The following is a 12219-nucleotide window of genomic DNA, read 5'->3' on the forward strand; positions in this document are numbered from 1 at the left end:
GAAACAATAATATTTGAAAGAGCCTGATGTCCTGTGGTCTTCCTTAATAACTACCCATTTTCAAGAGACTATAATCTACTCCGCAGAAAGCCTTTTACCAAGGATCTTAATCAGATTCTCAGAAAAGTCACACTTAAAATAAACAATATGCCACTAGATCCAAAACAATGTAGGTATTAGCAGCTATACAAAAGCCTCTATCTGATGAGTCACGTCTAAAATGATGAAAGTGTAAGTCTTTGAAGTGCTTTCTATTCAACCTGGAAAATATATAAAGGTAGGATTTAGCAAGTAGGTTGACTGGGAAACATCCTTGTTTGTCTTTATGCAAACACCAAACTAAGAATGGCAAAAATGAGTCTCTCTTCCTATATTTTAATATTAACTTTTTCTCTGTTTTCTCAAGGTATTTTACTTTCAGCTTCCAAGTCCATAAGAAATTTAGAAGATGACATGGTGTTTAATACATTTCGGATGGGAAAAGCCTTTCAGAAGGAAGATACTGCAGAAAGATCAGTTGTTGCCCCTTCTCTGGAACAGTATAAAAATGATGAGAACAGTTTCATGAATGATGAGGAAAACAAAAATTCAAAGGTGAGTAGCTATGTAACTTGTCTTTTATTGTAACAGAAATGTAGATTATTTTTTTAAATCTTCTGAAAAGAAAAATTGACATTTTTATTTAATAAATAGAAATATATGCAAATAGTGACAATATGCATTAGTAGAATAACTGATGACAATTCATGTAAAACAGGTGGCTCTCTCATCCCAGAGAATATCTTTTATACAAAAGTTCCCCCCCTCCCCCCCGACTAAACTTGTATCTAAGCTATTTTTAAGGAGTCAAAACTAGTGCAGAACATCTTTAAGTTGATCAATAAGGGCATTAAACAATAGTATCATTGCTCCATTCCAAAGAAGACAGCTAAAACACAAATTTTCTCTTCACAGAACACAGGCTACAAACATAATTTTGTGAGTCATGGTCTGCCACTGAATCTGGCTATAAAGCCTTATCTTGCATTAAAGGGATCTGTAGCTTTTCCAGCTGAGAATGGAGTTCAGAATACTGAATCAACACAAGAAAAGAGAGAAATTGGGGATGAAGAAAATTCAGCTAAGTTTCCAATAGGAAGGAGAGATTTTGACAGTGAGTAGTCTTTTAAAATTCAGTTCTTACATCTTAATACCATAAAAAGACCTCTGAATTTAACTGAATTTGGATCTCATTATAACAAAATCAAATAAGACTGATGTTCAATTCCAGTTGACATTAAGTGACTGTCAAAAATGTGGGAATAAGAAGCATTTAGGTATGATAATTTTGGTTTACTCAGAATTAGTTACAGTAGATCCATTCTTATTATTATTATTATTATTTCTTAGTTCTGTGTGATGATTGTAGTACTTTGAGTAATTTAAACTATTTCATTCTTCCTTCAGTGCTCAGGTGCATGCTGGGGAGAGTCTACCGGCCTTGTTGGCAAGTCTGATACCTGTTGGTTCACGTCATCTTTGGGGAAGAAAACAAAACCATTTCATTGCCAGTGGCAAGAAAACCCTTAATGTTCCTATAACTTGTATATTATTTTAAATGTCTGCTTTAAAAGAAAGTAGTGTTAAGACATACCAATAATCTAAATGATGTGCTTTTTCTGTATATTAAACTTTGTGAAAATTCTGCATAATTATGACTCAGTGGTGTTTTTAAACAATGCTTATCACATGAACCTTACGTTCACTTCAAAAAAAAATTTGAAAGCATCACAACTGACACCTTGAGCTTTTATAAATTAAACATGTGACTTTGGTGTACAGCTTTCCATATGCATAAATCTAAAACACATAAAAGACACAATCATAGTCTAAAAAATTGAGTTAATTTTGTCTGGCCAGTGATGAATTTGGCCTTAGAAGTACACTTTTTGCCTTTTGCTACTTTGGTTACTTCGATATCCAATTTATTCTGTGAATCGTTTGATGGTTTAGGTTTCTTAACATTTTTATGTTGAGGTGGTTCATTTCTGTTATCACGGAGAATATTTTCGCCATCCAAATCCACCTGTTTCCTTTTTGAGCTTTTATTTCCTGTCTGGCCACTTGATTTTCTTGATACTTTGTCATTTTCACTTCTGTCCAAATGAACATTTCCAGAACTTGTTGCAATTGTTGATTTTCCAACAGATGATTTTATACCCTCTGTTATGCAAGATGAAAAGGGGAAAGAAATCATATAATGATTCATATTGTAATTTGTGACAATTTTAAAATACATTTTAAAAATGGCTAAAGAATATTAAAAAATTTATGATTTACAATAAAATAATGCTAACCAATTAAATAATTAACAAATATAACTACATTATAACATTAATTTTCATTCTGCCAACCACTTCTCATCCCTATCAATAAATATTTGTTTGAATATATGACATTTAATACTTAAGTAAATTATATGAATTATTTTTTAATACATTTAGTTAAATCAAACTGTCCTATTCCTTTCCATAAATTTGTACTTAGATTTAACCTCTTAAGTAAACTCAGGCCTTAAAAACATAAGCCTTTACATTTCATAGCACTGTGCAAAAATTAATCTGGGTTTATATAAATTAAAACCAAATGGCATACTAGAATCAAATTGTTATTTATTTGTTCAAATAAAGTCAATCACCAGCAAGGTTGTTTTCCATATGAAGAACACATAAAGGTTCTGATGCAGAATTCATGTTATTCCATTTATCCTTGCTTATCATGTAGTCATCTTTATAAGTACAAGCAAACTGCGATCTAATTAATGTTTGAGTCATCTGGTAACAGAAAAAAGAAAAAAAATACACAATTTATACTTTATTTTATGTTTTTATCTAGATAAACACACATTCTATAATGGTTGAGGTATAAAAAAATTTCCCTTAAAAATTCTGTGATTTGGGTCTGGGGTTGTGGCTCACCCAGCACATGTAAGGCACTGGGTTCAATTCTCAGCACTACATAAAAATAAATAAAATAAAGGTATTGTGTCCAACTATAACTATACATGTTTTTTTTAAAAATTCTGTTATTCATTGGAAACTTTTGACCTTTTATGTTTTATAATTTGCAAACTCACTCTTTGCCATGGTTGGCATTTTTTTCTTTCAGTAATATTAGCTTTATGTATATTTCTGATTTTTTTTTAAATACTTGTTAAAAAATCAACTTTAGACTCTTCAGAGGTTTTTGTTACACATTCCTGTGTCTGGGCTGCTGCTTTGGAGAATGAATTTTATTATAAGTGAAAAGAATACTCATGCATAATCATAGAAAATACAAGTTCTACATTCTAAGAAATAGAGCACAATTCTTTTGGAAAGACAACATATAGAATTCAAAGTAAAGAAACTGAGGAAGGGAGAAATGATAAAACAAAAAAGAGAAATAAGAGAGGTCAAAAGAAGAACAGAAAATAAAAGAGCATGAAAAAAGAAATGGGGAAAGGCATTATCTCGTTTAAGATGTGTATGTGTAGGAAAACAAGAAAGATGATCTAAATGTATCATTCTAAAAAGATTCAAACAATATTTTAATAGTTAAAAATTCAAAATATTGGGGCTGGGATTGTGGCTCAGCAGTAGAGCGTTTGCCTAGCATGGGCGGGACCCAGGTTCTAACCTCAGCACCACATAAAAATAAAGGCATTGTGTTGTGTCCATCTACACCTAAAAAATAAATTAAAAAAAATTTCAAAATATGTTCTTGCATCTATCAGACATAAAATAGGAACTCCTAACTTTATCTTCATAATTTGGAGAAAAATTAGAAAGATTCAATTAAGAATTAGCTTTGAAAATGAAGAAACTTTAAGAATTAAAATAACATTTAAGAATTCAAAAGGACATAGCAAAAAAAGTAGTTTCAGAAATGTATTCTGCAAACATAAAACCACTGGGCTGTTTTAAAGATAGGAATTAATTTCAGAACAAAGTAGCCTATATATGTAATACAAATTTCAAAATTTAAGTTTTTCTGTAACCACTCAGTTATAATGGGAAGATTTCTCCAAATAATTAGAAATCATTTCAAATCCTAAAAACACTTCAAACTATAATAAATACAGTATTCTCGATATTATTTATTGATAATAAATGACTATAAAGTAGATTTATATGTACAGCATATTATATTCAATAATTTATAGTATGTTATATATTCAAAGAGATCAGTGTATCATTCTACTCAGATGTTGCAAAGATAATGGCAGTAAAACCACTGACTATGGTTTAAGAAATTAGAACAGTCTTCTGTTTGGCCGTTTCATAAAGGCAAATTTTGTTAGGATAATAAATTTTCTATTTTTCTGTCCAGTAGGTTTGGGAGAACCTCTTTTTCCCAGATCACTAAAAATTATGTTTTATGTGCTTTAATGAGGCATTAGACAACTGTTGTCGTCTTCCACTTACCCACAAAAATTGCACAAAAAAAATGTACAAGATCAAAAAGTTATGTTTTTTAAGAATGCAAACTAGAGTTGGCTGCTGATAATGAATGGGTCTATGAATACAACTCCTGTTATATTATTCCAACCACAAGATTTCCTATAATACAATAGAAAGTTTTAGGTAGCTCTTTTTGGACATAACCCTATAAATATAGAAGTAAAACAAATTATAAAGCTATTAAAATAAGTTTTATGAAAAAACACATTCTATATTATATTTTATCATATCACTGCTATGTAACATTATCTGTGAATTTTTATTTCCATCTGCAAGACCAGAACTAATCATGGACATTATCTTTTCACATACTTTTTTCATTTCACCAGTTATTGCTTTATAGAGAATTATAAACTATTCCTTACAAAGAGTTACAAAAAGTATGATAAGACCTTACAGGCAAAGAGGTGCTAAGTGACTGTCCTGGATCACTCTCTGAGTGCCTGCTGAGCAAAGGCACCTATAGGTACCTTCTTCCCACTACAAAATCTTCATCAGCAACACCCATAAAACACTCTAAATAAAAATACAATAATTATATTATTTACTACAGACAACTGATATTTTCTCAATCTCATGTTTAGTAAACAGAAATTTCTTCAGCAAGCTTTGTTACTTTTATTAATTAATTTATTAATATACAATCTAAGTAAAAAATGTTTGTTTTCTGTGTACATACAGTCGAAATTGGTGCTACAACTACCTGGATTTCCTCTCTTCAGTTCCCCTGTAGAGTAATGCTGGAGCCCTTAGTGACCATAGGACAGTTCTAGAAAACCACAGTTATGAGGCAATAGATTCTTAAAGTACAGAACAGGTTCAAATGAGGAAAAAAAAATAATCACTTTATGAAAAAACAGCAATTATAAACTTTATTATGAAAAACAGCAATTATAAATATATCAAGATATGAGAAGGAAAACAATAATAGCTCTATGGTGGTGTTGGAAAATTGCATCCAAAAGAAATAATTGAGAGTAGTTATATTAAGGGTTTTTCTTCTTTCTTATAAAAAGTTATACATAGAGAGATTTACTTTTCTCTGTCCTGTACAAATTTTTTTTAAATCAGTTACTGTTTATTAAGTTCCTTATGTGGTAAGAACACAGTATTCAAAAGAGAAATGAGAATGGCTCTTATTAAGTTCCAGCTTTGCAACAGGCACACAGTACACAAAGGAGGTAACTAGGATGTCTTCTATAATTACAAAGACATTCTATTTATAAAATTTGCTGTTGACATAAGGCTGGAAGGAATAAAAAACTGGATAACATACTCAAGATTGAAAAGATTCAGAAGTCTAGAAACCATAAGTAGAAAATAATAAGATGAAAATGGGTGGGAATAAACAAAGTCCTATATTTAGTCCAAAAATATCAATTACATATTTACAGGATGAGGAGAACTTGACTTGAAAACTATGTAGGAAAAAGACCTACAGATTTTAAGTGATCATGAACTTGACTGAAGTCAACAATGTGATGTCCATCTAACAAAGCACCATGATAGTGGCGGGGGGAGCACCTGATTTGTAGTCGAAAGGCCCAGCTTCTAACACTGGCCCTATTACTTATTAGATAGAAATCTTGGATAAGCCATTATACCTCTCACTTTTCCACACAAATAACACCTCACAGTATTGCCAGAATTATATGAAGTAAAAAACATGGATAGACTATATTAGAGTTATAATGAAGATACTGTATAGTTATTATTGTAGTAACATATATGAAGTAGGCATTCCTACAAAATAAGATTTGTTGAATTACATCTCCCAGGTCCAGGCTAATTCTAAAATGAACCTAAGAATGCAGCTAAAAAAAGAACTTATAATCAGTTTTTTCATTTTAATTTTTAAAACAATGCAAGCTACATCGGCTTGTATTTATAACTTAAAAGAGATTGCTTTTTCTTTGTTCATAAAAGTTGGATTTTTCTGCATAAGATTAGTGGCTACATAGAATTAAGATTACTTCCTGTGGCAAATCTTCCAAATCTCTCTGTGTATTTGATTTGGAATCACAAATAAGCAAAACAATTCCCTCTTGAAAGTGCTTTTGAAGTACTAAACAACTAAGAATAATGTCCAGATTCATACATGGCTGTTAAAATCATTTTATGTTCAAGTCACATGAGAAAAACGGATTGAAAGTTTTCCTTTGTAGAGTGATTTCCCCCCTTTGGAAAGATTTCTATCCACAGTAAAATTGCAATGAACTTCAAACTTGCCAAGAATTGAAAAGTCTTTTTGCCACAAGCTCTTTTTAAATTGAAATTATTAGTAGGTTCCCAGTTTGAGGAAAATAGTACTTCACATAGGAAAGCCTGACTCCAGTTAAATTAAGATGAATGAGTCAAAACACAGAAAAGTCACAGCCATTCTGAATTAGCTGCAGTATTAAGAAAATAGAAGTTCTAACCTCTACCATACCAATACGTAGATTCTCAAGTTTGAAAATGGACATTATTCTCAACATACCTATTAACTGAAATAAATATTCAAATTCATCTTTTGATTCTTACATGATCACATTTTCAAAAGCAGAGATTTGGCAACTTTGATGGCATATGAATTTGTACATACTTCAAAACATTCATTCTTTATCTCTCAAATTTCATTTACTTTGCTAAATAGCCAAAAAAAAAAAAAATCCTGACCTAAATAGTAACATTATCTTTTTGTGATCCTTCATTATAATTATGCTGCCTCTATTTACCCTTTGGAGATAGCATAAACCTAAAATCTTGACACCTGAATACAAATCCCTGCTCTCTTACTAACTAGCTACATGGGAAAACAATGCCTTCTAGAGTTGAGCAAAGATCATCAATACAAGATGTCCAAGACACTTAGTAGATACTCAATAAAATCCAACTTCATTCATTTACCAAAACAAATTCAGTTTTAGTCTAATACAAACATTCCTTCTTCATTCTAATAAATGATGCTTCTCATTCTCTTAGAGTCTTTGCTCAATATCATCTTGTCAAGGAGACCTCTATTTATCATCCTACATAAAATCAGAACACATGCAAAGAGCATTTTCTCCGTAGCCCTCTCCCCATAGCACTGATAGCCTTCTAACATAACATAAAATCTACTTGTTTGTTTTGATTATTATCTGCTTTCCTCAGCTAAAATATAAACTCCATAAAGAGTAAAACCTTTAAAGTTTGGCAACTGGTGGCCCCTCTGGTCCTCCTCTCACCACCTTGTGTTGTATCCCACCACGAGGCCTCAGACATGCCCACCAGGAGACCAGACACCCCTCTTAAGTCCTGCACCAGGCTCCTGGAATCCCTGGGCACTGGACGACATTGGCCTCTTCCTCCAGGTTCAAGAGCCGACTGTTATGGCAAGGGTGATGGGGAGTAGGGTACCCACAACAAGTCTTCTGATGCTATGCCCCCTCAAGTACGAAACAAAGCTAGGTGTGAAGAGGGCATAGCAGTAGACCTAGGCTAAGGCCTTCTCTTTAGTTCTTTTACTTCAGCTGCACAAATATGTGAAGAAGCTTTGTCCACCATAGCAGGGTGTTTTGTCTGCCCTGTTCACAGTTATGTCATCTCCAGTGTCCAGTATCAAATCTGCTATACAGGAGGTGCTGAGGGTTGGCTGAATAAATTCATGAATGAAGAAGTAAAACTAAGATCATAACAAGGGTATGCGAGAAGCCATGAGGGAATAAAAAACATGAGTAAGCAAAAGCTCAGAGTTAGAAAGGCGTATACAGAATAGACTCTGCTCTCTTCAACAGAGACAGAGGCAGCCACACCACACACACCATAACGCACATTCATCCTCTGGACCTGTCCCTCCTCCAGGCTTGTGGGGATGTCTACAGCCTCTGGCCTGGGAGTCTGGGGGTTTGGGTCTGTTTTTCAGAGGTTCTCACACCCTGCTCTCTGACTTCCTACCCCAGTTCATTTTCAAGTGTCCTAAAAAAAAGGAGGGCAGCCATGTGCCTGAGGCAGGTCCCACTCCTCAAGCTGAGTCTCCTTTTCTTATTTATATGCAGTGTTAAGAAATAAACCCAGTGTCTCACACATGCCAGGAACAGGCGCTACTGCTGAGCCCCAGGCCCAGTCCCAGCCCCAGTCTCCTTTTCCAAATAAGACCACACCGTGACTTTAGCCCATACCTCCCATAGCTACAAAATCAAGCATATGTGTCCTGGGTAAAAAGCCTTTCAAGACACCCAAAAAGCTTTGTTGGTAGGCTGGTTCCTTTTTTACTTCAGTAGTGTTCCTTTATGTGGGCCAAAGTCAATCATCAGCTCATATCCAACACTAGCAAATAATACCAGGGGAGAAAATAGCCAACATCGATCTGCTCATCTCCCAAAGACTTTATCCTCTCCAGATGTTTAGTTTATTTACACTTCTTTGCTAACATAGCCCTGCTATGTCCTTAAAAATGTGTTTATGTGATTATACTACAAATACTTATAACAATATAATAAAGAATTGACAAAATAATGATAGAAAACAACAAAATTCAATGATGTGTTCCATAGGCATTAAGTACTAACAACTACTAAGAACCAACAGAAAAACAATAGTTAGTAATAAATTAATGAATTTGAGGTACATAGATGAAATATATTATAATCAAAAGCTTTGGCTGAGCATTTAATCCCAGAGACTCAGGAGGTTGAAGCAGGAGGATTAAAAGTTTGAGGTCAGCCTTGAGATAGCGAGACCCTATCTCAAAATAAAAAAATAAAAGAGGGCTGGGAAAGTGGCTTAAAGCTAAAGCATTCCTGGGTTCAATTGTCATTACCAAAATAAAAAAAAAAAAAAGCTTTGCCAATTGGCCCAAGGAGCAGAAAGGGCATACAAACTATAGTTTTCTTTTTAGTTGTGTCAAGATGAATAATTATTTGATGATTTAAGGATAATTATATATTTTATATTAAAATGTGTTTAAAAAATTAATGATTCTCAGCTTACAACAGTGTCTAATGCATAGTAGATACTCAATAAAAGTATATTATATAATTGAATGAATTAAAACCAAGTTTCTTTAAAAAGAAACAAAGACCAAGAAAATTTTAAATGCTTAAAGAAATACGTTATCAACTACTTATAGACAAATGTTTTGTATGAGACAGTTCAGACTAAATAAAAATATAAAGAGCTGCTCTAGTCAAGAACAATATAAAATATCCTTCCCATGCTGATCTACAATTATTTACATTCTGCCATTATATCTTTATTCAAGTACAATTTTAAATTACATGGTAGTATAGTTGGATCTGGAACGTTTTCCAAAGGCCCATGTGTAAAAGTCTTGGTCCTCAGCTTGGCAATACTGGGAGTAGTGACATAAATGGGGCCTAGTGAGCAGTCTTCAGGTCATTAGGGACATGCCCTTGAAGGAGATAGTAGGACCCTAGCCCCTTCTTCTCCCCTCCTCTCTCCTTCCTCCCTGGCCATGGAGTGAATGGTTTTGTTCTGCCACAGGCTCCCTGCCATTGCCACAGAGTACCCCCACTACAGGCCTATAAGCAACAGGGCCAATCAATTTTGGACTGGAATCTCTGAAGTTTTGAGACAGGTAAGCCTTTTTTCTTTACGTATTGATTATCTCATGTATTTGTAATAGTGATAGAAAGCTAGCACACATAGTCTCTCAAGATTCCATTTAAGATATTAGAAATGCAAATGAGAAGCCCATGTCTTATTTATTTTCCCATTCATTCAACAGATACTTAGTCAATATTTGCAATAACAACTGCTTATTTCTTTTCTTCTTGTAGGTCTAGTGAACTAAATAGCCAAAACAGATTAGTTAAGATTGTAAAAAGGAAAATTTCTGTATGTCAATCCTCATTACTCATTTTCCAATTCATTCTTACTGGGTCATACGCAATGTATATTTACAATATGCTCCTCAACTTTAAATATTTATTTATTCTAAAAACAAAACAATATCATTTTCATGACAGTACACTAAATTGTACCTTATTTTTTTTCTCTTGCATTGACTTATAGATGCGTTCTCTTAGGGGTTTCACTGATGAGTTATTCACTTGTGTGGGAGAGCTATGGAAAAAAAAAAGACAAAAACTTATTGCTATGGTTTCAATGTTTATGTCCCTCCAAAATTTATGTTGACACTTAATCCCCAAAACAACAGAGGTGAACCTACAAAAGTTGAGTGGTGGGACCCATAAAAGGTGATTAGGTCATGAGGGCTCTGCCTTCACAAAGGAATTTAATGACCTTATCAAAAGGCATAAAAGATCCTGTTTGGCCCCTTGGGCCCCTCCACCTTTTTTGCTACATGAACATGCAGTAAGAAGGTGTCATCTGCAAGGAATAGGCCCTCACCTGTGAATACCAATGAGTGTGCTGGCAATTTGAACTTAGATTTCAAGCCTTCAGAATGATGAGAAATAAATATTATTTACAAATGATTCAATGTAAGCTATCTTGTTATATGAATGAAGACTCTCATAAACCAAAGTAATTTACAAGCTAGTTTTCCCTCACTGCTCTACCTAAAAGTGGCTAAAGGATAAAGAACAGCTGAGGCTATATGTTTATAATACTTTGTGTAAGTATCCACACCCCTATTTGAGAATCCTAATAATAATTTGCTTAATTAATTCAATAACTAAATATTTCTTGATCTTCTAAATTTATTTCCAAGGCACTATATTATGCCCTTAAAGGGAATAATGCAACCTTTTCAGGGTAAATGTTGATTCTTTCATTGACTCTATATCCAGGTCTAAGGTCTAACTAAGGGAAATAAGATATCTACATACATAAAAGTAAAAAGAGTAGGGAAAGGAAAACATAGAATTGGAAGGTTAGAGAAGGCAAAATGGAGGAGATCCTGCAGCCTGCTGTGTCAACCTGTATTCCTCAATAAATTAATTCCTTTTTTAGCTTAATAGAGCCAAAACTTGAACCTCTTTGACTCAAAGATCATTATTTATATAAGAGTAAAGGGTAGTTTACCCTAAGAAAAAACAGTAATAACCTTACATTGACCTAAATTCATATACTACATTGTGCTTAATTTTATCATTTTGGTGCAGATAATTAAAATTTTACCTTACTATGGACTGTCTACACAATGACAACTAAAGTGCTAATGTGGAATTCCCTCATAATTGAAACGTGTTTGGCCACATGATTAAAGTACAGGAAAATCTCTTTTTAAAATGGACCCAGGAATTTGGTTTAAACAAATTCTACAAATAGAAAATTTTCCCCCAAAAATGATGTAATTTAATCCAACAGAAAATTAAAATTATCTATACTTCTACCTAAAAGCACATTTTGTTAAATAGAAAAAAGGTAAAAAGAGAGAAAGAGAAAAGAAAGGATCATTGTCTTTATTCTGCTTTCTGAGATTCCAGCACAGTGTCAGTAAAATATTCCTTAGAGAAATTTCCATTGTTAGAATAACATGTGGGCATTTTTAAGTAGACTGTGGAAGAATTATATTGTGCCAAGACAGAAGAACTGTCAAGGAAAGCTAGTAAGGAAGATGAGATGTAACGAATGAGATAACACACTGAATGAAAACCCATGAAGAAGTCACTCTTTAAAGAGAAGAAAAAAGATACTGAGGGAGAGAGCCCCTGAAGCAATCGTGAATGGAGATAAGCAATTTCAAACCTAAAAACAGATCTCTAAAAAGTACCTCCTATAGAAAACAGAAATGATCAAACAGTAGGATGATTCTATGAAATTTTCTACAATGTACTAAATTTAAAAT

The 12219-nt window shown here is 33.3% G+C and overlaps 2 protein-coding genes across 2 annotated transcripts in view; one reads left to right on the forward strand and one right to left on the reverse strand.

The window, feature by feature from the left end:
* Positions 1-304: 304 nt before the first annotated feature.
* On the forward strand, positions 305-1691 carry Pmch (pro-melanin concentrating hormone). The gene is made up of 3 exons (XM_005322355.3): positions 305-594; positions 955-1153; positions 1447-1691. Exons 1-3 carry the CDS (start codon positions 346-348, stop codon positions 1494-1496), a joined length of 498 nt encoding a protein of 165 aa, XP_005322412.1. The 5' UTR covers positions 305-345; the 3' UTR covers positions 1497-1691.
* Positions 1692-1816: 125 nt separating this feature from the next.
* Positions 1817-12219, reverse strand: part of Parpbp (PARP1 binding protein) — a 50079-nt gene continuing 39676 nt past the window's right edge. Inside the window, exons 9-11 of the mRNA XM_005322354.3 lie at positions 10448-10529; positions 2678-2813; positions 1817-2202 (exon numbers count right to left, since the gene is read on the reverse strand). Of these exons, the coding sequence (XP_005322411.1) occupies positions 1862-2202; positions 2678-2813; positions 10448-10529 (559 nt within the window). The 3' untranslated portion in view covers positions 1817-1861. The remainder of the gene's footprint in view (positions 2203-2677; positions 2814-10447; positions 10530-12219) is intronic.

Source organism: Ictidomys tridecemlineatus, chromosome 6 (assembly GCF_052094955.1).
Source record: "Ictidomys tridecemlineatus isolate mIctTri1 chromosome 6, mIctTri1.hap1, whole genome shotgun sequence".
NCBI lineage: Eukaryota > Metazoa > Chordata > Mammalia > Rodentia > Sciuridae > Ictidomys > Ictidomys tridecemlineatus.

Bases quoted from the DNA above. Each gene is read 5' to 3' on its own strand.
- Pmch (XM_005322355.3), top strand. From the start codon at position 346: ATGGCAAAAATGAGTCTCTCTTCCTATATTTTAATATTAACTTTTTCT. The intron at 595-954 runs GTGAGTAGCTAT...TTCTCTTCACAG, and splicing joins AGGAAAACAAAAATTCAAAG to AACACAGGCTACAAACATAA. The intron at 1,154-1,446 runs GTGAGTAGTCTT...TTCTTCCTTCAG, and splicing joins AGGAAGGAGAGATTTTGACA to TGCTCAGGTGCATGCTGGGG.